We start from the raw sequence: 26,142 nt of genomic DNA, 5'->3' as shown, positions 1-26,142 counted from the left end.
AGCATATAGATGGATCGTGTTTTTTTATCCAATCTGCCACTCTCTGTCTCTTTATTGGTGCATTTAGTCCATTTACATTCAGCATAATTATTGATAGGTATGAGTTGAGTGCTGTCATTTTGATGCCTTTTTTTGTGTGTTGTTCACAGTTTCTTTGTTCCCCTTAGTCTTCTGTGCTGAGTCATTTTTCTTTGTCTATTTTTATCTTTTTCAGTGTTGTTCATTTTGTGTTTGCTGAGTCTTTATATTTTTCTAGTTTTTTATTTTGATTTGTAGGATTCTTAGTTTCTTTTTTGGTTACCTTAATATTTACCCCTATTTTTTTAAGTTTATACCAGTCTTTTATTTCTTTATATCACCTTGACTTCCCCTACATATGAAAAATCTGTCTACATTTTTTAAGTCCCTTTTTTGTTTTAATGTTGTCATCTTTTACATACTAATATCTCTGTTTCCCTACTTTCAATGTTTTAGCTTTGATGTATTTTTGTGACTTCCCTGAGTCAATATCTGGTTGCTCTGTCCTGTTTTCTAGTCTTGGGCTGTTATCTAAAGTTCAGATTGGAACTCTTATGCACTGCTTGTGGAAATGCAAAATGATACAATCATTTTGGAAAACGATATGGTGCTTCCTTAGAAAGGTAGAAAAAGAAATATCATATGATCCAGCGACCCCACTCCTAGGAATATATCCTAGAGAAATAAGAGTTGTCACACGAATAGACATATGCACACCCATGCTCACTGCAGCACTGTTCACGATAGCAAAAAGATAGAAACAACCTAGATGCCCATCAACAGATGAATGGATAGACAAACTATGGTACATACACACAATGAAGTACTAAGCAACGATAAAGAACAATGATGAATCGGCGAAGCATCTCACAACATGGATGAAGAATCTAGAGGGCATTATGCTGAGTGAAATAAGTCAATCACAAAAGGACAAATATTGCATGATATCACTATTATAAATATTCATGAAAAGGTTTAAACGCAAAAAGAAACAAACTTTGATGGTTACGAGGGAGGGGAGGGGTGGGGGTGGAAAAACACTAAATAGACAATAGATAAATGGTAACTTTGGTGAAGCATAAGACAGTACACAATACTGGGGAAGCCAGCACTACTTGTCCAAGGCAAGGTCATGGAAGCTGCATAGACACATCCAAACTCCCTGAGGGACTGAATTGCTGGGCTGAGGGCTGTAGGAACCATGGTCTTGGGGAACATCTAGCTCAATTGTGATAACATAGTTTATAAAGAAAATGTTCTACATTCTACTTTGGTGAGTAGCGTCTGGGGTCTTAAAAGCCTGTGAGTGGCCATCTAAGATAGTCCACTGGTCTCACCCCTTTGGAAGCAAGGAAGAATGAAGAAAACTAAAGATACAAGGGAAAGGTTAGTTCAAAGGACTAATGGATCACGTCTACCACGGCCTCCACAAGACTGAGTCCAGTACAACTAGATGGCACCCGGCTAACACCACTGACTGCTCTGACAGGGATCACAATAGAGGGTCCCAGATAGACGTGGAGAAAAATGTAGAACAAAATTCTAACTCACAAAAAAAGACCAGACTTACTGGCCCGACAGAGACTGGAGAAACCCCAAGAGTATAGCCCCCGGATACCCTTTTAGCTCAGTAATGAAGTCACTCCTGAGATTCACCCTTCAGCCAAAGATTAGACAGGCCTATAAAAGAAAACAAGACTAAACCCACCCAGGGGCAAGGACTAGAAGGCAGGAGGGGACAGGAAAGCTGGTAATAGGGAACCCAAGGTCAAGTAGGGGAGAGTGTTGATATGTTGTGGGGTGGTTAACCAATCTCATAAAACAGTATGTGTATTAACTGTTTAATGAGAAGCTAGTTTGTTCTGTAAACCTTCATCTAACGTTCAGTTAAAAAAAAAAATCACCGTGAAGTAAAATTTTGTTGAAGTTAATTCAAAAACAGTTGCAGCAATACATCAACAGAGAACTGCCAGAAATTCAAGCTGGATTCAGAAGAGGATGGTGGAATGAAGGATATCATTGCCAATGTCAGATGGATCTTGGCTGAAAGCAGAGAATACCAGAAAGATGTTTACCTGTGTTTTATTGACTATGCAAAGGCATTCGACTGGGTGGATCGTAACAAATTATGGATAACATTGTGAAGAATGGCAATTCCAGAACACTTCATTGTGCTCACAGGGAACATGTACATACAGCAAGAGGCAGTAGTTCGAACAGAACAAGGGGATATGTGGGGTTTAAAATCAGGAAGTGTGTGTCAGGTTTGCATCCTTTCACCACACTTATTCAATCTATACACTGAGCAAATAATCCAAGAAGCTGGACTACATGAAGAAGAACACGACATCAGGACTGGTGAAAGACTCATTAACAACCTGCGACATGCAGACGACACAACCTTGCTTGCTTTAAGCAAAGAAGACTTGAAGCACTTACTGATGAAAATCAAAGACTACAGTCTTCAGTATGGATTAGGCCTCAACATAAAGAAAATAAAAATCCTCACAACTGGACCAATAAGCAATATCATGAAAAATGGAGAAAAGACTGAAGTTGTCAAGGATCTCATTTTACTTGGATCCACAATCGACGCCCATGGAAGCAGCAGTCAAGAGATAAAACAACGTATTTCATTGGGCAAAAGACCTCTTTAAAGTGTTGAAAAGCAAAGATGTCACTTTGAGGACTAAGGTGTGCCTGATCCAAGCCATGATATTTTCCATCACCTCATATGTATGTGAACACTGGACAATGAATAAGAAGACCAAAGAAGAACAGATGCATTTGAATTATTGTGTTGGCAAAGAATATTGAATGTATCGTGGACTGCCAGAAGAATGAACAAATGTGTCTTGGAAGAAGTACAGCCAGGGTTCTCCTTGGAAGTAAGGACAGCAAGACTTCGTCTCACGTTTTGGACATGTTATCAGGAGAGACTAGTCCCTGGAGAAAGACATCATGCTTGGTAAGGTCGAGGGTCAGTGAAAGAGAGGAAGACCCTACGAGATGGGTTGACACAGTGGCTGGAACGATAGGCTCAAACATAGCAACGATTGTGAGGACACTGCAGGCCTGGGCAGTGTCATTTTGTTGTACACAGGGTCACTATGAGTAGGGGTCAACTCAACAGCACTGAACAACAACAGCAACACTCCAAGAAGGAAGAGAAATGCATACTGGGCAGCCAACAACAGGTATTCATTACAGATGTTCCCAAAGTCTATTTTCTATTCACTCTTTAAAAAGAAATTTAAAACTTTAAGTAACCTAAAACTTCACATATTTTCAGCATGTTACCTAACACATTTTTAGAAAGCAGGCATAAATTAAAGGTTAAGCCATTCACAGAATTTTATTCCTGTAGGTTATTTTATAATCACTAGACCTTGCTATGAAAGTGGTAATACATACTTTAAAGGATTTTATGTTCAAGAAAATGTCCTCATTCAAAGGAAAATCCTAACTCTGATGAGTCATGAACTCAAACATGCTTCCTTAGTAGATGTCCCTCTTTTAGTGTGGTGTTTAAAAAAACACGACTTTCTATATATTGTCAGATCACAAAAGCACACACTGAAATGTAATAGTCTTTTCACAAAGCATGGCACCCATCATCACCTTTGATCACATTCTACCCTGTGTTATCTGGAGCCTAGCTCCAGCAAGGTGTTTTTTCTTTTTTTTCTCTGTATCTTTATCTTCAAGAGTTCTCCTTTTAAGAATTCTGGCTTCCCCTGGGCCAACCTCCTCTATTCCCACCTTCTTACACTCCCAGTACTTTTTCAAACTGAAGTTCTTTATCTGTCCTTTATTTGCTAAAAATGCAGGAGAGAGCCTAGTGTGAAATGAATACCTGCAGTTCACCCCACCTCAGTTGCTTGCAACCTGTCTTCAGCTTCTGTAATGTAAGTCTCCTTAAAGTTATCAGTGACATTAATCTTCATCCTACTGAAATATTTACATGGTAATACCCCCTTTTTGAGCTTGCTCCTCTTATCTGATTGGTCTTCCTCTGTCATCCCTAAGATATAGTCATGTCTGTTATATTAATTACTCTCACTTCTCTTTTATCCATCAGATAAAACCCAAACAGGTTTAGTAAAGCTCTGAAAATGATCTCATGATCTGGCTCTATGCTTTCAGCTTTATCGTTTCTTCCTTTCATTACCACATTGACTGACAACTCACTACTCAAGAAATGTCACCTGTGCTTTCTTTTTTTCCCAAGGTTCCTTCAAAGTCCAGCTAAAATGTTTTCTCCTCCATGAACCCTTCTCTGGTTCCCTCAAGCCATAAATCACTACTTCCATCTCCATCAATAGGTCTAAGCTACCACCAGCTCTTGATTAGACAACTGCAGAAGCTTCCTAACTAGTATCATTGCTTCTTGCCTGTCTCTTTGTTTCTCCATACAATCACCAGAATGATCTCTCATATAATCCAAACTCCTTCCCATAACCTAGAAAGCTCCTCAATATCTGGCCTCTGCTAATGCTTATTGGTCTAGGCACTGTGCTCAGTACTTTACTTCAATTGATATAATCCTGTCAATGATCCTATGAGCTATGGACTTTTTTGGTTGTGAAAACACATATAACACACTTGCCAGTTCAACATTTTTCAGGTATACAATTCAGTGCTGTCAACTACATTAATCATGTTGTGTAATCACCACTCATAATTGTTGCCAAATTTCCCATCAACATAAACACTGCTTCCTAAATAATGTGCGCTATGGACTTTTAAAACCCCCATTTGTAGCAGATGCTACACCCAGATCCCTTTTTCAGGGATGGTACACTCACACACCAGCTACTGCCAACAGCTCATGCTTCCACCCTTCTTTGGAGGACCGCCCTTGGCTGAGGAAAGGCACCTGGGCGTCTGACTGATGGGCCAACATAACAGCCAAGCCCGCTCGCCTCTAGGCAGGACAATGTCTATGGTGCAATTCACACACTGCAGAGTGCCCTGTAGGACCAGGCTGAGACTGCATTTCTCCTGAAATCTCTTCTTCTCCTGCCCCATCCAGGTTTTTTATTTTGGGTTTTTCACTTCATTACAGATTTCTCATAAGAGCACTCCCTCAATAAATCACTTGCCCAAGAATCCTCATCTCAGACGTTGCTTCAAAAGAACTGATCTAAGACACCATTTATAAGCGAGGGAAGTTGAGACAGAGAGATGATTTGCCTCAGATCAGAGAGCAAATGGGATATTTGAAAGACAGTCTGGCTCCCAAACTTGTTTTTACCACCATACTGTACTGGCTACTTCTCCAACCTTCTCTCAGAACACTACCTGTCCTCACTCATCCCCTTCTGTTGTTGCTGTGTGGCATTAAGTCCATTCCAACCCACAGTGACCTTACGGGACAAAGTAAAACCACCCTATAGGGTTTCCTAGGCCATAATCTTTATGCAAGTAGATTGCCAGGTCTTTTCTCCCGAGGAACTCTGAACTGCCAACCTGTCAGTTAGCAGCCGAGTGCTTAACCACTGCACCCCCAGGGCTCCTCATCCCCCTTTAGTCAAGTTAATCTGGACCTCAGGGTCTCTGTACTTCTATTTTCTCTGCCTTGGATGTTTTTTCTCTAGCTTTCTGTGGCTTGCTTCCTCACTCCTTTCAAAATGTTTCAAATATCACCTCCTCAAAAAGCCTTTCCTGATCCCAACCACTAAAATTGTATCACTATCTCCAACTCTGCTTTCATTTTACTTATAATTATGTTTAGTATCTGAAATTATATTATGCATGTATTTGTTGTCTGTCATCCATACTAAAATGAAAATTCCACAAGGGCACAGATGCTGTCTGGAGTATTTACTGCTTGGAAAACTATCTGGCACAGAGTAGGAGCTCAGGAAGTGTTGTTGAATGAGTGAAATGAGTTCTTTCTTCCCAGAATCCTACAGGGCTCCGTAGAAATCTCCTTGTATGTTCTTAATCTAAACTATAATCATTTAATGCACATTTTATTCATTCTGCTAACTGGCATGCTCTGAGAGGACAGGAATTATGTTTTAGTAATTTTGGGGTACATAGGAAGCATTCAAATAATGGTGCTACCTCTAAAATCCGAAATATCAACTGCAGTTTGTCTTCTACATAGGAATCAATATCAGGATTTCACATGAATTATAATATAATCCAGAAATATGAAAAAAGTCATAATTTATAAAGTATTCCTATGCAAGTTATAAGAGATTTTAGTAAAAACAATTAGGTATTTATCATTTCATCTTTATTTTAAAAACAATGCCGTTTTCAAAATATAAAAAATAGACCTATTTTCAAAGTACCATTTAAATATGGCTTTGAAAACCACAATGTTTTATTTACAAGAAACAGACAGTAGTGCAACAGCATTCATGTTTACGATAAATAAAAATATAATTATTTTTCTGGCATTCTGGCAGGCCTTTATATTTTAGACACTACAATGACTCATAAAAGTTAAATCAATAATGGCCATTAATGTAATTTGTATCTAAACCTGAACTGATCAACCAACGTAGATTAACCATTTACTTGGGATCTGGACCCATATACCTTAAAGCTAAAGAGAGTATTTTAAAGAGGGCTGTAGCATCGTTTCCATTTCTATACAGTTTGTCAACAAACACATCACAAACATTCCAGCAGCTGTATAAGGGGATCTATTAGCACCTCCAATAAGTGATTTATAGCCATATATGCTAAATAAAGGCCAATACAGCTGGATCCCAGAAGTTCAGATTTTAGATATTTAAAATACACTAAGTGCCCATGCCAAAACACAAGAACTAGACACAGGAATACATTTTAAATCATGGGAGACCCTCTGGAAATGAAAACATCAGCGATGGAATGACAAAAGATAATCAGATATTTTTCAAATTAAGTAGTACTATAACTTCCATATTTCACTAGTTACTGCCTTCAAATGGAGTTAAAACTAAAGCCCATTTACAGTGGAGTCTTTCTTAACAAAATTTCCTGATTCTAAAAGGGTCTGGATTTGGCCAACAACTTTTTCCACAATTCTTAAAGCTTAATTTACCCTTGAAACATACAATCTGACATTCTTGTTAGAAGCTATCTTCTTACTATTGCACAATTTTAAAGCCAATCCAGGCAAATGAGTTTAGAAAAAGAAGCAAATTCATCTAATCCACTTAGCAAAGCTTCTACTTCACCGATGAAATGGACAAATCTATGCAACTTCATGCCTGATGTCAGTTTTAGCATTGTGTTGATGGCAGCAATTTCAGGCAGAGGTAGCCAAGCCCCATACACGCAGGTAGGCAAAAAGCAGAAAACACTGTGAAAACTTAGCAGTTCTTCGACGTCTTCTATTGATTACAGACCACTTTCAGTTGTGAGCCACGTTGCTGTGCGGTGTTCTTCTGAATCTTACATTTCAAACACAAAGGAGGATGTTGCTGCCTTGGGCCGATATATTGGAATTATCTTCTTTTAGCCTACTTTGTTTTCTTTCGCGTCAAGTAAAAAAAGTAAGACATTTTCATATACCACAAAGGTAATACAGCAGGCTGGAGTCACTCTAATCAAATTGGGGGCAATTCCTTTATAAAATCCAGCGATGCCTTCTTTCCTTTAGAGCAAAAAAGAGATAAATGCTTAGTTTCCTAAATGGTTAGCCTGAAAATACAAATGTTTAACTGACACAGGGCATGGAACAAAGAGTCAAACTTCACTATGATTTAAGGCCATGTTTTCAATATCCTGAAATAATGGAGTTTATGACCACTTGGAAGGGCTTACATTCTTTTCGTGCACTGAATGAGAGAGAGGGCAAGGACACCTCAAAACTGAACTCAGAAGTGCTTTAATGATAACCATCTTTCAAATCCCTTAATGTATGCAGGAATGTAGGTATTGAAAATCTCACAGCTTACATAAATGCTGGACAACACTAAATACAGCACACGCAAAAATACAAGCTTATTTTTCCTTAATGCCCAGAATAAAGAATATGGCCTAAGAACTTGGCCTTAGATTTTCAATAAATATTTTCTGAATTGAACTAAATTTAAACATTTTAAATATTCTGCTCTACGCTTTTTACAATAAAAGGGAAATACAGAGATGTTTAATTATAACAGTCTGACTATTCCCACGTTAGACGCTGAAGAACAACCATCTCTTCCATACACGGAAACAAGTATTTGCAAAAGTTATGATGCCAGTAGCAGGTGTAGGCTCTTCTCAAATGTATTAACCTTTTTTTTTTTTTTTTAATGACTTCCAATATGCAATGTCACAAGCCTCAGGAAGACTAAGGTATAGTAACTGGGAAAGCAGGGACCACCAACCATCTTTTCATCACAGCACACTGGTCTTTGCTATAAAACAAGTATCAACTAGACAGTCTAAGACATGCAAGATTCCTTCTAAGACCAATTTGGATATACCCCATGCTCTCACCTCCATGTCCTTGCGATTACGTCCCACACACCATTGTAAAAAACATGTTGATCCTGAAGACGAGCTCTCACGACTTGATATGGGTATGTTGCTGCGACAGCAAATATCTTGGATAGTGCTGCAACACATATATATTCTACTGTGCTCTGAAATGACAACACATATTTGTTTTGTTTTTTTTTTTTAGAAATATAAAAGTCAAAATTATATAGGAAAACATTTAAGTGGATCTTTCAGTGAAAAATACCATTCCCCTCCCCTTAACAATTAAGGGGTTCTATTTTTCTGGTGGCACGGTGGCACAGCAGTTAAGAGCTATGGCTGCTAACCAAAAGGTCGGCAGTTTGAAACCACCAGGCACTCCCTGAAAACCCTATGGGGCAGCTCTACTCTGTCCTATATGGTTACTATGAGTCGGAATCGACTTGACAGCAATGGGTATTTTTAACATTTGTGTACCATTAACCTATAATATATTAAATTATAAATTAAATTAGTGGCAGAGTCAGTACTTATAATCACAGCAACACTACCAAAAGCTAGCATGACAAAATTCCCACCTATAAAGTGCCCATAAAAATAAATGATACCATTTTTCTCAAGAATCATCTTACCAACTGGGCTTCTGGTAATCTATTGATATGCTGGTTGTACTTCAACTTCAGCAATTCATATGCCATAAACTGAAGGGCACCGTGTGATGTTCCAAATAGCCCAGGAACAAATCCCTAGAAGGGAACCATTTTTAAAAAACCAAAATTAAGCTAAACAATATACTTTCAAGAAAATATTTTCTCTCCTTTCTTAGTGTAATAGTTAAGCAAATTCATTGTTTAAGTTTTGCATAAATCACATTTTTTGTAAATAGAATTTTAAAAACATATTCTTTTCTATTTCATTTTTTAAGTTAAGGCTTGAATTTTCACATCTTAGTCCTTCTTTAAACAGGATACATATCAACATAAAAAAAGACCCACACTATAAGGTCAGGGAGCCCTGGCGGCACAGTGGTTAAGTACTTGGCTACTAACCAAAAGGTCGGGAATTTGAATCCACCAGCCGCTCCTTGGAAATCCTATGGGGCAGTCCTACTCTGTCCTATAGGGTTGCTATGAGTCGGAATCGACTCAATGGCAACAGGTATAAGGTCAGAAAAACTGAAATTTCTAACTTGAAATAGCTCTGGAATAGAAACCATGACTGAGGTTTTTAGACCTGTATTGCCGCTAACACTAAACAACTTTGAACAAATTTTTAGATGTCTTCCATCTTTGGTTTCATTACCTATAAAGTCAGGATGTTGGACTGGATGACCTATTCTAGGAAAACCACCTAGTATGTTGAAAAGAAATGAGAACTTTGACAAAACAAGTGATTCTCTTGTGCTCATTAATGCTTAAAACGTCTTTTGACACTATCAAGAACTGGTGTGTTGGTGGAAGATTAACTTCTGGAAAGTTAAGAAAGTAAAGGTAATGGTAATTCAATGGACTGATTATCAGTATTCTAAAAGAATGAGGCAAGAAATGATGAATGATATATTGAATCACGTATTTCCAAAAGTTTTGCTCACAGGTCAGTAATTCTTGACACTAATCTTATAATGCTAAGGATTTTAAAAGTTATTACATAATTTTTGAAAAACAAACTAAAATTTAATGTAACTAATTTTTATTTTAAACCATGCATGGAGGTAAACAGGAGGCAGGGAAAGGAGTTGGAGAAGGTGGGAACAGGGAAAGGGAAAAGGAATTATAAAATCAGAAAACATCTTACTGACACTACGAAGAAAATTTCAAAACTACTACAATAAGCAAGGGGCTGTTTTTTGTTGTTTAATTCATGTAAGATCTGGTCAAAGATACTCCCCTTGAGACAGACTGGAATTGTTATACATTTGGAACACTGACCATGAGGTCAATAAAATCTCCTAAGATCCTGTTAGACCCACTGATGCCTTCTCCCCATTACATTATCCCAAGTTCCCAAGAGACCATAGCTTTCAGGGAGAAGAGTAGAGACTGAATCACCTGGTTGTGTGACCTCGTGAAAACGTCCTGAACATAGTGTTAGACTGCTTCTCATACTCGCCATTGTCATAATGATACATCTTACAGTAATGAGGATAAACATTGAAGTACAATGTCAATATTGTAAACAAGATTTCAGTTTTTATTGAATTGTTTCTTACTTAGAATTTGGCTTCTTTTTAGGACTGACTAGGTTATTCAGAACTCAGACAATAAAGCCAATGGAAGTTACAATTTTCAGTCATTCAAAATATGATGTTGATAGTAAGTTATTACCTTATACAATCCACGCACACCTTCATACTTATATATTTTCACAAGTGTATCAAACATTCCTTTATACTGTCGCTGTGGAGGGTTAACCTCACTCTCATACTGTAACATAAGACGAGTTTTTGCTACCCATAATGGGTTTGTAATGCAGAGGGTCATGGCTCCTAAAATCAGATTTCAATAAGATTATTCAGCATACAAGCACGTTCTCATTTCTGATAATCCAAATTAAGAACAGTTCATTTATATAAAGAAGCGGGTTGCACAGGGGCTGTACCACTTGACAGTGAGATGTGGTCTCCAAGCCACAGTCTTAGGTTTGTTGTTGCTATGGTTAATTGCTGAGTGTCCTAAGTAGTCACTTACTCAACAAACATTGATTGAGTCCTGTTGTGGACTCTGCAAACAGTTAGGTATTCAAAAGGGAGTAAGATATTTCTTGTCTTAAAGAACTTACAACATTAAGAACATTATAAAACCAAAAGAAACAAGGTATCAAAGCAGGAGTTCCAAAGACTTACGGGTCTTACTTTGTGTTTTTCCCTCTGGAGGGAAAAACATATGCATGAGGCAATTAAACAGGCTACTAACTTGTATAATTTTAAATTGAAATTATACTTTAATTAAATAAACACTCTTATCAAATCATCTTAAACTATTAATGGATTCATAATTTTGCTAAATTTTACCACCATTTGTGATAAGTAAAATTCTTGACATCTATCCAGAGTAATAAAGTGAAATATCTGCCTTCTAAGGAATTTCATGTGGTAACTGAGTAATATAGTTAGATAAGCATATTTGAACTCTGGCGTTCAAAGGAAAAAGGGAAAATAAAATCAAAGATGAAGTAAAAATCAAGTTGGAAACTAACATTTTGTATTTCACACTTTGCCTTACCAGCTTCAGCAGCTGAAACAAGGTATTCCATTGCATCTAACCGTTCAGCTCTTCCTTCTGTCTTATATGATTTGATGGCATTGTAACTAAAAATTTAAACACAGTCTGATAAGTATTTGAATATGTATCATAAAACACTAAAGTCTGTTTGAAAGTGTGTTAACAACAGTACCCCAGAAGTAATGCATATTGCAACCACAAAATGAGACCTTTTCAAGAATGGATTTGCTGAAAATGGTGTACTATAAGATTATAATATACGAGTATTAAGCTTACAAACATAACCGGTTAAACATTTCACCTTCCTGAATTCACTTCATCGAAGTGGCTTCTGCAAGGAGTATTTCACCATCTCATCCACTTTCTTCCTATTAAGAACTTTTTTCCAGAACAAATGCCTCTGGTAACAGCTAACAGAGAATAAAACTAATAAACGATCTTGCTCTTTCTGACCCTTCCAATTCAGAGAAATTGATTAAATGAGTCATCTTGCTTTATCAGCTGACATGTAAAAATCATCAGGAAAAAAAAAATTCACTTTTACTTAGCATTGTTAAAATCTCCCAGATTTACTCACAAGAAAAAGTAGAGTCCCCAGGATAAGCCTGCACCCCACACATTTGGGGTTACACCTTGGTAAAGTCCACGTAGTCCATCAAGTTTCCAAATACTAGTCAAACAATGCAAAATTCCTTTATACTTCGGTCTCAGTTCCAATCCATCACTCACTGCATTAAAGGATACACAAAATTAGGTGAGAACAAAGTTCTAGCTCTAAATCACATATAAACATACATATCACACAATCAGTAATATAAAAAAGATTCAGAAAAAAAAAACTTTCAGGTTGAGAAAATTATTTTCCAGATTATTTAATATTTTTTAAATTAACTTATTCATGCATTTTACATCAGTATTTGGAGGCCTGGGTGGCGCAGTGATTAAGAGCTATGGCTGCAAACCAGAAGGTCCGCAGTCTGAATTCACCAGCCAGTCAGAAGAAACCTATGGAGCAGTTCTACCCTGTCCTCTAGGGTGGCTACAATTGACTCGACGGCAACAGGTAACGGGGGGTGAGTAAGTACTTACTGAGCATATACTAATAAGCACTCAAATAATATTGTAAAAAGTGTTGGATTCCCTTTTTTAATATTTTATATGTTTGGTGAAAGTATACACAGCAAAACAGGGTCCCATTCAACAATGCCTACATATTTTTCAGTGACATTGATTATACTCATTACATTGTATCAACATTCTCATTATTTCTGTTCTAGTTGTTCTGTATCCATTAACCTAGTCTTACTGCCCCCCAATCTTCTCATCTATGCTTTAGAGTAACTATTGACCAAGGGTGATATTCCTTGTGAGCTCATTTGCTATTTTGCTAAAAGATGACTTGAGGGGATAGTTTCAATTCAAGGTTTAAAGAGGATCTCAGGGCAATAGTCTCAGGAATTCCTGTAGACTCAATGGGTCCAGTAATTCTGGATTTGTTGAGAATTTGAAGTTCTGTTCCACATTTTTCTCCCTTTTTATCTGAATCCATCTGTTGTGGTCCTGATCAGAATGTTCAGTAGTGGTAGCTGGGCACTATCTATTTCTTCTGGTCTCAGGGTACACCACGGTTCATGTAAACAATTAGTCCTGTAGGACTGATTCCTTCTCTGAATCTTGGATTTCCTGCTTTCTCTTTTGCTCCATAGAACAACAGTTGTATCTTAGATGGCCTCTCACAAGCTTTTAAGACCCCAGATGTTACTCACCAAACTAGGATGTAGAACATAAACTTTATTGACTGTATTAAGCCAACTTACTGAGTTGTCCCATAAGACTATGACCTTAAGTCTTTGAACCAAGAAAACTAATCCTGTGAGGTGATTGCTTATGTTTAAGAAGTATCAGTTTCTGTAACCCTTATTTGTTCTATACGTACATACACGTACATACATACACATGCTGTTGCTGCAAAATTATATGTAACATAGCATTTACCCAAATATCCTTTTTCTTGTGTACAACTTAGTGGCATCAGTTACCTTGGTCAATCTGTGCATACTTCACCCACATGGATTCCCTCTTAAATAATCCAAAAGCTTCTCAGATACATTTCCACACGTAATTTTTCTTTTGTTATAGATGCCCAAAACTTATGATTAAAGTGACCAAAAATATTATTCAAAAAATAAACTAGCTAGCTAATTATAACAAAAATGCTGTCAAATCCTGAGTAGTGTAGCAGGAAAGAAAAACATGGATGCAATAAAATTTTGGGGGGAAATTCTACAATTTCTCCCCCCTACACACCAAAGTCAGAATTCATATACCTTTTTCTTATTCTCAAAAGCTCTGAACTAGTAAAATATGATAGATTAAAGCAAAAACAAATTTATATGACATATATTTTGTATTTCTTAAATAAAGGGAATTAAAATTTCTTTTGAAAATTATCACTTATTTGACTAAATGATTTTAAACTTCTATTTGGCAAAAGACTCCACAAACAAATAACAGATTGAGAAAAAATATTTATTATATATATATATAAAATGAGTTAATATATCTACTATGTCAGAAGTACCCACAAATCAATAAGAACAACAAACAGCCCCAAAGAAAAATGGGCAAAGATATGAACTGTCAATTCACAGAAAAATACAAATAGCCAAGAAGCACCGGAAAGGTGCTCAGCCTCACAGATAAAATAAACGCAAATTAAAATAAGACAGCTTCCCCCGCCCCTTTTTTTAGGCCTTCCATATGAAAAACAATTTTAATGTTTCTTAATATCAATTCTTGGTGAGGGTGTATGGAAATAGGCACTTCTCATGCTCTTTTAGAGAGCAATTTATAGCAGTTACCTATTTAAAATTTAAATGCAATTATCCTTTGACCTAGCAGTTCCATTTCTAAAAATATATTCTATAGAAATACTAGCCTAAGTATACAAAGATGCATATAGAAGGATATTTGCTATAGCATTTTCTGTGATAGCAAAAGTGAAAGTAACTTCAATAGTCATCAACAGGGAAATGTTTACATAAATCATGATACATCTGTAGTATGAACCACTGTAAACATTTAAAAAGATTGAATAGGTCTGACTATATTAATAACATAGATATAACTACCTTATTTTTTAAAACCATTCTCTGCCACTATGTATATATTTTTTACATATGTTTGGGTATGCCTAGAAAAAGGAATAGACCTTGCCTTCTAGTTTCAGGTTGAATTGGCCCAATGGGGAAACCCTGGCAGGAGATCTGAGGGATGGAAGAGAACGGCTTCAGGGTATTTATTCTTCCTGCTCCCTTTCTTGGGCTGACCATGCCCCTCTTCTGAAGGTCTCATAACCAAAACCCAAACCCGTTGCCACTGAGTTGATTCAGACTTATAGCAGCCCTATAGGACAGAGAAGAACTGCCCCATAGTGTTTCCAAGGAGCAGGTGGTGGTTTTGAACTGCTGACCTTTTGGTTAACAATCGAGCTCTTAACCACTGCGCCACCAGGGCTCCTAGCTCCTCTCAAAGTGGCTGTTTCTCCAGGACTCTCTCCTCTTGTCCTTTGGACCTATGGGTAGCGACAGCCCAAGCTGTTTCTAGCCCCAGGGTACCACATTATTCCTTGTGGTTTTCCTACAACCTGCTCACATCTTTGTAAATATTCCTTTTATTAACCACCCTCATGCCCCATAAACCTGTTGCCGTCGAGTTGATTCCGACTCATACTGACCCTATAGGACAGAGTAGAACTACTCCATAGGGTTTCCAAGGCTGTAATCTTTACGAAAGCTGACTCCCACCTCTTCCTCCCACGGAGTGGCTGGTGGATTCGAATCGCTGACCTTTCAGTTAGCAGCCAAGTGCTTAACCACTGTGCCACCATGGATCCTTTCTCATGCCCCATAATTATTTTATTTTGAATGTGTCTTCTGTTTCTTAAAGGGACATGGAATTAAAAAGAATGCTAATTTATACTGTAGATTATATTTTAAAAAATTGGTACTTGGCTACATATGATTTTGTATATTCCTTTTTTTCCATGAGAATACATTGTGAGCATTCACCTCATTATTAAATAGACTGAAAGTATATTCTGTACAACAATTTGAATGAATTCTTATTATTTTCTTGAATTAGCTATTAGGAGGGGAATTAATATGGATCAAAGGGTATAAATTTAAGGTTACTTGCATACTGAAACTGCCCACCAAAATGTTTATACAAATTATAGCCCCATCAGCCACACATAAGCACATTCAGTTAGCTGTCCTTACTTTCACTACCAATACTTTACAGTATATAATGGAGCCTGGGAGAGAAGAATCATCAACTATTTACCATTGACAGGCAAAGGGGGAAAAGTCAATTTCTTTCATCATCAACCTGACAATGTTACAGCATCAAATAAGATTAAAGTACAGAGGGTTTGATATCTAAGTTTGCTAATTAGCTACATGGTCTTAACCCTTCTGAGCTTCAGCATCCTCATTTATAAAACGGGGATTAATATCTCACCGTATTTTACAACAAGTGTAAAGGCAGGTAGTCATACGCTCATTTCTTTCTATATTGTTCATCAAAAGTCACACACATCTTTAACAAGCAGAATGTGAGGCTTTCAGGTTATTTTAGAAAATAATCATTTTTACACCTTTTTTGTCAGGCTCTGTCATCATTCTTGATGATTTAAAATTACATCTTAAAATTAGAAGGGGTCTCAACAGTCATCTACTCCAACCCTCCCAACCAATACAAGGATATCTTCTAACTTCTGTCACCCAGCCTCTGTCTGAAGCACTTCAGTCATCACAATGCAGCTGTTTCACTTCTGGGCACCCCCGCTTTGCCAGGCCAAAACCTGCTTCCCTGTAATTTCCACCTAACCTACATCTGCCTTTTGGATCCACTCACAATAAGGCAACTCCCTTTCCCACATGGCAGTTCTCTGAATATCTTAGGTGTTTTGTTTTTCCCCTTTAAGTTAAACTAGTGCCTCCAGTCATTTTCTCCCATGAAATGATCTCTAATTTTTCTAACACCCTGGACACCTTCTTCTGAATGAGTTCCAATTTGCACCCGAACTCAATGAAAAACTCCAGGTTTAGTTCAGTGGTACATTCAAGACTAATAACCCCATCACTAGATATTACAATATTATCAAAAGGGCTTAATTATATGAAAGCATAAAAACTACAGTAGGTCATTTCAGTAATGATGCCGATAACCAACCATTTTGATCTCGGTTATTCATCTTCCTATATTTTCCTTTTTTCTATCACCATTCACAGCCACAGTGTGGGCTTTATTACTACGAAGCTCTGCTTTGACTCCTAGATCTTTAATTTAGTCCTTTCATTCAGTCTTAATCTCCTACCTGTCACCTCGGCCCTACTGGTTTCCTAATACTCTCCCCACTTCATCAAGATTACCAATCTTCTCAGGTACCAAGAATTCCCTTTCTTCAGACATGGTCTGCTTCTTAGCACTGTCTTAAACTCAAGGCGCTAACCATACTACTTCTCAATGATCATCTCAACTGTCACCTCCTCTGCTCCTAGGATACAAAACACTGCTGAAAAGAGACACCAACTCATACAGGCCTGCACCTGCAGCCAAGTTTAAAATTCTCTTCTTCATGTTCAGTGGTATAGCAGGGATTCCTAGATGTAGTATGGTAAGTGATTAAGTGCCCGAGGGTTCTAGAGTTAGACTGTCTCCTGGATTCAAATCCCAGATCCATCTTTTACAAACCTGTGACTCAGGCAAGTTAGTCAACTTCTATTATCCTCATCTGTACAATAGGAATAATAAATTCACAGGATTGTTAAAAGCAGTAAAAGAGATAATACATGTAAAGCTCTTAGTTCATTCTCTTGCTACTAATAATGTTCAACAAACGTTCCCAAGACCACTGCCATCTAGTCAATTCCAACTCATAGCAACCCTGCAGGATGGAGCAGAACTGCCCCATACGGTTTCCAAGACTGTAAATCTTTGCAGAAGCCAACTGCCACATCTTTCTCCCATGGAGCAGCTGGTGGGTTCGAACTGCTGACCTTTGGTTAGCAGCCAAGATCTTAACCACTGCACCACCAGAATGTTACTTATCATAATTATTATTTGTGCATCATTATAAACTCCATGAAATTATATGCCTTTACGGAGAATTTTTTTTGTAAGGAGACACTCTAATTTTAGCTGATTCTACTTCATAGAAAGCTCCTTGTCTCCTCTCGAGCTAGCAAAACACTAGTCCTTTTAATGGGGAACTTCAAGATCTAATCTTCTATGGAACACTTACCGAAAAACACGGCCATCAGCAAATGTATAATTTTCTTGATAGTGTACTATACTATTATTTTAATATTTGGATTTATTTCATTCTGCCCTTGATTTCATGTTACCTAGTATTATCTGTTTTATATGACCAACTTTCAAGCTTACAACTAGACTTTAAGCTCCTTGAGGGCAAGAACTTTGTTAGGTATTTCTGTGTCCCATACAGCAGTCTACAAATATTAAGAGAACAATACTTCTCTGGTGAATTGAGTTACCTAACTCTTTATGATAAACCACCTCTGCAGACCTAATTCTCACGGCATAACTTAATTTGTAGTAATAATACCAGGAAATAGCTTCCAAATAAAGTTATAAAGACCATCTATGAAACTATCTTTTCCAGAATTTAGTGTTGCGTTTAACTTGTAAAATGCTGTTAATTTCAATATACTTAATTCAATTAACTCAATACATTTAATTCAATAAACTTAAACAAAACCACAGTATTTGGATCCTGGCTACCAATCCCATCATGTTTTGTACCATATTACAAACGCTAAAAAACCAATTAACCTTCAAGAGAATTCCACCCTAAACCTACTCCCAACCACCTACCAAGGATTATGCTCTATTCCTAAGTGCCTGCATTTTCTTTTCAGCAGAGTTGCCGAGCACGTGTTTACCCTAAGATTTCAAAGTACCTCCAAGCTGTGGGGTGGGGGCTAAGCCCTTAAATGTGACAATACCTTCTTTACTTTACATCAGGCTTTGAGTCGCACATTCTACACAATGAGGATTCTTCTCAGAGTTTTCTACCCACACTTCACATCTTGGGGAGGATGGAGGAGGCAGCAGCCAGACACCTTTACCAGGCTCCTCTTCCTCAAATCTAGTTCCAGATGAGCCAGGACAAAAGCATCCTCTCCAACGGTCTCCTCCTCACAGTACGGAAAATGTAGGACAGATCAGGGCATTCTTTTGAGTTTACCAATTGGTTCAGATGCTGGTGCAGTCAGAGACCTGTCCCACTTTGCCAGCCCCCGCCTTGTCCGCCGTCAAGCGGGGACAACGATGTCAGGGACTCTGAATTCCAACGATGAGGTGAGAGAAGGACACTCGGGCTAGGAGTTGGGGGGGGGGGTGTCTAGGACAGAGAGATGACAGCGAGGGGAAGGAGTCCGGGGTCTAAGCGGGTTCTTACCGGCGAAGCGTATTTTCACGAGATCTAGCGGGTGCAGCGCGAGGTTGGACAGCACCCCACCGCTCACGCCCGCCACCAGATTCTCGTATCGGACGTGGCGGAATATCGTGCTCCATGCGGACGACCCTGACGCCGACTGGCCCTGGCCCGTCATAGGCTCTGGACCCGTTGACACCACGGCGCCCAGGGCGGCGGAGGTAGGACGAGACGCAGTGGCTGCCACCGTGGCGACGGTAGCCGCCGGGAGCAGAAACCGAGGGGCGCGAGCCCAGTTCCGTGACTAGCACGTGGACCGCGACACGCAGAGCTGGAGTACAGCCCCGAGATTTAGATGTAGAGGCGGAATGTGAGGGACGCAGGTGTACGTCACACTGGCGAAGAACACGAGGGAGGCGGGCCCCCGTCTCCGCCTAGTCCCCGCCCCGTCTCGCTGCCGGCGCCTGCAGGCTCGGAGAAGAGGCGTGAGTGGGAGCCAACAGCTGAAGAACCGCCCCCTGCTAACCTTTGCCCGTGAAACTACGGAGCGCCGCAGGATTCAGCTGACCCGCGGGCTTCAGCGACTTGAAGTCGTGACAGGAAGTAGTCTGGGAGAAGCGGAAGTCGCATGTGCGGAAGAAGGCGATAGTAACGGGAACCAGGAGGGAAAGACTCGTGGAGCTGGGGAAAACGAGCCGTCAAGATGAAGGTGAAGATGCTGAGCCGGAACCCTGACAACTATGTCCGCGAAACTAAGTTGGACATACAGAGAGGTGAGACTACTTAGTAGAGAGAAAGTCTACCTCGAGTCACCGGGTAAACCTCTGCTTTCTCGGGGTAAAGCCGGGAGGAGGCTGGTGCTCCATTCTCATAATTTGCTTGTTATCTGCGGGACTGACTAGCAGATAACTCCCCTTCAAGTTCTTTTTTTCGAATTTCCTCTAGTGGTAAGTGGGAAATAGTTAAATGTGGGAAGTAGTTAACTATATGGGGAATGCTTCTGCCTCCCCCCTTCCAGCTGCTGGTCTCTAATTGTCCTCAGGTTCCTCTTACTGTTGAGAAGTCGAACTTGAATGAGCCACACTCGTGGATTGAAGGGTTTAAAAGTTAAACAGACTTCACTAAACCTTCTGCTATTCTGATTTCTGGCCACTTTACTACTGCAAATTAGTTACTACTGGATGTGGAAGGAGACAAAGAAGAAATCTAAAGCCACCAGTTTTCTCTTAGCAGCAACTCTTCTGAAGAAGTTTAATGAGGGAATGGTTAAAGTGACATTAATTTTATTTCTCTATACTGATGTGTTTCCCATTAACATGCTTGTGAGACCCAAATGACAAGAAACAAACCACGTGTGAACAGAACATTCCAAGTAAAGGGAATAACAAGTGCAAAAGCCTTAAGGCAGGAATGAACTTAAGACACAGAAGGAAGGGCAATGTGATTGGAGTTTAATTAGGGGTAAGTGATAGATGATGAAGCTGGAACAATATATCACTATTTTGATTGAGTAGTAGAGATTAGCAACGTATATGAACATTGCTGTATAAATGTGGTCTCTGCTCACAAGATGTTTGTTTACAGATTAAGTAACAAGACAGTAATGCTTCGGAAATGCAAATTAGACTGTCACGTTCCTGCTTAAAATTCTGTAAGGGCTTGGCCTCACCCCTAGTTCTTGAACTGCTGGTCCTATCTTCCTCTCCAATTTCACCAGTTCCTACTTTTCCACAAGTAGCTTACTTTTGGAGTTCCTGGGTGGCGTAAATGATTAAGCACTGGACTACTAACCGAAAGGTTGGAAGTTTGAACCCACCCAGAGGTGCCTTGGAAGACAGGCCTGGCAGTCTGCTTCCCTGAGGTCACAGCCTTGAAAACTCTGTGGAGTGCAGTTCTACGCTCACACGAGGTCGCCATGAATCAGAATCGACTGGACGGCAGCTAACAACAACAGCTGACTTTAACTCTTGTCAATCTGAATGCATTCCAGGCATTCGTTTTCAGCTTCTGGTGGCACACGCCCTTATCTACTTCAGCTCCTTCCTCTCAGAAGCTTTCTGTAAACAATAATCTTTCTATATTTATCCCCTGCCACTTGCTACACTCCTCTTCTGTCATCCCATCACATATTTGTATACAGGCAGTCGCCGGGTTATGAATGTCCAACTTACGGAAAACTCATACTGAAGAACAGACTGCCCTAAAGCCGATTGTATTAAAAATTTGAGTTAATACAGTGGTTTGTAATAACAAATGCATGCGCTACTTTGTGACACTCAGGAAAACATTGCATAGTTTGAAAGTGTTTCACGTTTTATATGCATATAGAAAGGTCAAATATGTACTAAGACAAACATTTGACTGACTGGCGTTGAATAAGAACTATGTGTAACTGTGCTGACTTACCTACAAATTCAACTTAAAGACAGACTTAGGAACAGATCTTGTTTGTAACCTTGGGACTGCCTGTACTTCTGTCAGCATTTATCATGTTTTCTGATGATTATTTTGATTATCAGTCTCTCCCATTAGACTGAGCTTGCAGAGAGGAGAAGAATCGTGCTTATTTCACATCCACTGTGTTTAGACAGCACCTGGCACATAATAGTTGCTTTATAAATGTCGGAATGAAGAAGCAAATGAAAAATGAGTGACAGGTTGAAGAGGTAGATTCAACCCAGATTGTAGAAGACCAGAAGGAGCTTGAAATTCATTCCATAGGTCAGAGGTCTCTAAAATGGGTATGCAGGCTATCCATTGGGGTGTGGGGGACGGAACAGTTAGTACTTCAATTTATATTATCTTAAAAAAGGTACATAATACTTGGATTGGCACTGACATCGTCATTTGGGCCATGTGGTAAATGTTGTTAGTTGCAATCAAGTCGATTCCAACTCATGGCAACCTCATGTGTGCAGAGTAGAATTGCTTCATAGGGTTTTCAAGGCTGTGACTTTCAGAAGATTGCCAGGCCTGTCTTCCGAGGCGCCTCTGGGTTAAATAGTCACACATTATATATGGTACTTCAGGTATCTTGAGGAAAGAGTGGAAAGGTTGAGAAAGGCTTCTATCTTCAGAACATTGCAGCATGTTACGTTCATTAGGGGTGTGCTTTATCTGAAAGTAATAGAATCTTTGTAATTGTGAAGTGATAGAAAGAACTGTGGAAATCTTTTTTCATGCAGAAGTTCCTCAGTTATATCATGGTAAAGTTTTTAGAAGAGTTGGTGAAGGCTATGATGAATAATGCATTTTTAAAATTTGCTGAACTTTCCTGTGGCTATGAATACGAAGTAAGAGTTTTTTATTAGAAACGAATAAATACATAATGTGCCCCTTCATGGTCCATTACTTTTAAAAAAGCTCGTGCTATGAGATCATTTTGAAAATGTATGTTTGGTAATGTTTCCATCATTTTTTAAATTTTATACTGAAAATGATGAAAGTGTCCTATTAAAATTCCTGTTTCCTACATGAAAATAATTGGAAATAGAATTATCTTGTTGGGTGTTTTTTTTTCCTTGTTGTTTTGAAAAACCATTTGTTAAAATTATTAAAATGCCATATAGTTGTAAAAACAGCTGTTGACGTCACAGTAGATGAAAATTTTCTAGACATACTTAGAAATAATCTTTGTAACACTGGTGGATAGGATTGAAAGTAAAATATAGTAAATAAATGAAACCAACTCTGCAAATCTTCTCTTTGAATCTGCTGGTCTTTGTGAAGTGCAGGCAGTCTTCACTTTGCACAGTACCATATTAACTGAACTAATTCCACGCTTTACAGGTTTACAGTGACTGAAGTTAAGTCTGTTACCGTGGAACCGTGCAAAGTAAGGAATTAGTTCCAGGATGCATGCTGTCCTATCAACACAGTCTAGTGCAAACACGAGTATTGCCTGTATCTTTTTCAACTATGGCAGCCATTAAAATCAAACATTGAAATAAATTGAAACTAGAACCTTTGAATTGCCCTATCACAGTGTTAAATGAGATTTTAAAAAACAAGCATCTTTAATCACACGTTCTCATTAAATAAATATACAGGCATACCTCGTTTTATTACGCTTTATCGCACTTTGCAGATACTGCGTATTTTACAAATTGAAGGTTTGTGGCAACCCTGCATCAAGCAAGTCTATTGGTGCCATTTTTCCAACAGCATGTGCCCACTTTATGTCTCTATGCCACATTTTGGTAATTCTCACAATATTTCAGACTTTTTCATTATTATTATATTTGCTGTGGTGATCTGTGATCAGTGATCTTTGATGTTACTTTTGTAATTGTTTTGGGGAGCAACAAACTGTACCCGTGTCAGACGGCGAACTTAATTGATAAATGTTGTATGTGTCCTGACCGCTCCACCAACCAGCCATTCCCACAACTCTGTCACTATCCTCGGGTCTTCCTATTCCCTGAGACTCGACAGTATTCAAGTTAGGCCAATTAATAACCCTACAGTGGCCTCTAAGTGTTCAAGTGAAAGGTACAGTCGTATGTCTCTCACTTTAAATCAAAAGCTAGAAATGATTAAGCTTAGTGAGGAAGGCATGTTAAAAGCCGAGGTAGGCCAAATGCTAGGCCTCTGGCGCCAAACAGCCAAGTTGTGAATGCAAAGGAACAGTTCTTGAAGGAAATTAAAGGTGCTACTCCAGTGAATACACGAATGATAAGAAAGGGAAACAGCCTTATTGCTGATATGGAGAAAGTTTTAGTGATCTGGAGAGACGATCAAACCAGCCAGAATGTTCCCTTAAGCCAAAGTCTGATCCAGAGCAAGGGCCTAACTCTGCAGTTCTGTGAAGGCTGAGAGAGGTGAGGAAGCTGCAGAAGAAAAGTTTGAAACTACTAGAGGTTGGTTCATGAGGTTTAAGGAAAGAAGCCATCTCCATAACATAAGAAGCAGCAAGTGCTGACGTAGAAGCTGCAGCAAGTTATCCAGAAGGTCTAGCTAAGATCATTGTTGAAGATGGCTACACTAAGCAACAGATTTTCAGTATAGATGAAACAGCCTCCTATTGGAAGAAGATGCCGCCTAGGACTTTCATATCTAGAGAGGAGTCAATGCCTGGCTTCAAAAGACAGGCTGACTCTCTTGTCAGGGGCTAATGTAGCTGGTGACTTTAAGTTGAAGCTGATGCTCATTTACCATTCTGAAAATCCTAGGGCCCTTAAGAATTATGCTCAATCTACTCTGCCTCTGCTCTATAAATGGAACAACAAAACGTGGATGACAGCACATCTGTTTATAACATGGTTTACTGACTATTTTAAGCCCACTGTTGAGACCTACTGCTCAGAAAAAAAGATTCCTTTCAGAATATTACTGCTTATTGACAAGAGCTCTGATGGAGATGTACAAGGAGATTAATGTGGTTTTCATGCCTGCCAACACAACATCCATTCTGCAGCCCATGGATCAAGGAGTAATTTTGACTTTCAAGTCTTATTATCTAAGAGATAATGTTCTGTAAGGCTGTAGCTGCCATAGATGGTGACTCTGCTGATGGATGAGTAAAGTAAATTGAAAACCTTCTGGAAAGGAGTCAGTGTTCTAGAGGCCATTAAGAACATTTGTGATTCATGGGAGGAGGTCAAAATAGCAGCATTAACAGGAGTTTGGAAGAAGTTGATTCCAACCCTCATGGATAACTTTGAGAGGTTCAAGACTTCAGTGGAGGAAGTAACTGCAGATGTGGTAGAAATCACAAGAGAACTAAAATTACAAGTAGAGCCTGAAGATGTGACTGAATTGCTGCACTCTCATGATAAAACTTTAACGGATGAGGAGTTGTTTCTTATGGATGAGCAAAGAAAGTGATTTCTTGAGATGGGATCTACTCCTGGTGAAGATGCTGTGAACATTTTTGAAGTGCCAACAAAGGATTTAGAATATTATGTAAACTTAGTTGATAAAGCAGTCGTAGGGTTTGAGAGGATTGACTCCAGTTTTGAAAGAAGTTCTACTGTGGGTAAAATGCTATCAAACAGCATCGCATGCTACAGAGAAATCTTTCATGAAGGGTCAATTGATTCAGCAAACTTCATTGGTTGCCTTATTTTAAGAAATTGCCACAGCCACCCCAGCTTTCAGCAGCCACCACCCTGATCACTCAGCAGCCATCAACATTGAGGCAAGACCCTCTGCCAGCAAAAAGGTTATGACTAGCCAAAGGTGCAGATGGTTAGAATTTTTTAGCAATGAAGTATTTTTTAATTAAGGTATGTACATTGTTTTTTAGCCATAATGCTGTTGCACGCTTAATAGACTACGGTGTACTATAAACGTAACTTTCACATGCACTGGGAAACCAAAAAATTCATGTGACTTGCTTTATTGCGGTGGTCTGGAACTGAACCTGCAATATCTCCGAGGTATGGCTATATGTATACTGAGGAGGAGGGACCTGCTCAAAAACTTGTTACTAATGGGCACACAATCAAGAGTTGGAATACTACTACTATAGAGAGCCATTGGAAGTTTTTAATTATGGGAGTGACATGTAAAAAGCTAAGTTTCAGAATGATTAATCTGATGACAGTGTAAACTGCCACCAAATGGAGTAGGGATTCTATCCCAGTAGTCCAGGTAGGGGCCAAAACTAAGTTACTAGAGGTAGGAAAAGAAAAAGTAGAATGAATACCAAGTATTTCAAAGAGAAAATGATAGGACTTTGTGAGTTTGGGCAGTGGGGAATATATAAAATGGAATATATCGGGTTGACTAAAATTTGAGCTTGACTGAATGTTGGGATGTAGTACTGTTAAGTCAGAAAGAAGAGTCATCAGGTGCCGGAGTATAGTCATTGGATAAAAAGATGCATTTGCTTTTAAACATTGGGGTTTTTTTAAGACTGTGGGCTTAGAATTATTTCCTAAGCGTAACTATTAACTGATAAAACATGTTTGGCAGTATGGCAGAATAGTAAGAACATGGATTCTGGAGCCAGACGGGGTATGAATCCCGGCCCCGCCACTTGATAGGCAAGTTATTTGACCTCTCGGTGCCTTAGTTTCTCTA

The 26,142-nt window shown here is 38.9% G+C and overlaps 2 protein-coding genes across 2 annotated transcripts in view; one reads left to right on the top strand and one right to left on the bottom strand.

Annotated features, from left to right (window-relative positions):
* Positions 1 to 5,600: 5,600 nt before the first annotated feature.
* On the bottom strand, positions 5,601 to 19,462 carry SLC25A32 (solute carrier family 25 member 32). Its single transcript, XM_004370818.2, has 7 exons — positions 19,141 to 19,462; positions 12,232 to 12,382; positions 11,655 to 11,740; positions 10,758 to 10,918; positions 9,066 to 9,179; positions 8,452 to 8,597; positions 5,601 to 7,618 (listed from the first exon to the last, which is right to left on the bottom strand). The coding sequence occupies exons 1-7, from the start codon at positions 19,292 to 19,294 to the stop codon at positions 7,480 to 7,482; spliced, it is 951 nt and encodes a 316-aa protein (XP_004370875.1). The 5' UTR covers positions 19,295 to 19,462; the 3' UTR covers positions 5,601 to 7,479.
* Positions 19,463 to 19,724: 262 nt separating this feature from the next.
* Positions 19,725 to 26,142, top strand: part of DCAF13 (DDB1 and CUL4 associated factor 13) — a 29,177-nt gene continuing 22,759 nt past the window's right edge. The window contains exon 1 of the mRNA XM_004370709.2: positions 19,725 to 19,889. Within this exon, the coding sequence (XP_004370766.1) occupies positions 19,820 to 19,889 (70 nt within the window). The 5' untranslated portion in view covers positions 19,725 to 19,819. The remainder of the gene's footprint in view (positions 19,890 to 26,142) is intronic.

This window comes from Trichechus manatus, unplaced genomic scaffold, assembly GCF_000243295.1.
Source record: "Trichechus manatus latirostris isolate Lorelei unplaced genomic scaffold, TriManLat1.0 scaffold00009, whole genome shotgun sequence".
In the NCBI taxonomy this organism is placed as follows: domain Eukaryota; kingdom Metazoa; phylum Chordata; class Mammalia; order Sirenia; family Trichechidae; genus Trichechus; species Trichechus manatus.
This window is presented reverse-complemented; position numbering and strand designations above follow the sequence as displayed.

What these genes read in the sequence shown, in the direction of transcription:
- SLC25A32 (XM_004370818.2), bottom strand. Translation starts at nt 19,294, where the DNA reads ATGACGGGCCAGGGCCAGTCGGCGTCAGGGTCGTCCGCATGGAGCACG. An exon ending in TGGGGACTCTACTTTTTCTT is followed by an intron (nt 11,741 to 12,231) that starts GTGAGTAAATCT and finishes TTAAATTTTTAG; the next exon opens with TTACAATGCCATCAAATCAT. An exon ending in TGTTTCAGCTGCTGAAGCTG is followed by an intron (nt 10,919 to 11,654) that starts GTAAGGCAAAGT and finishes ATCTGATTTTAG; the next exon opens with GAGCCATGACCCTCTGCATT.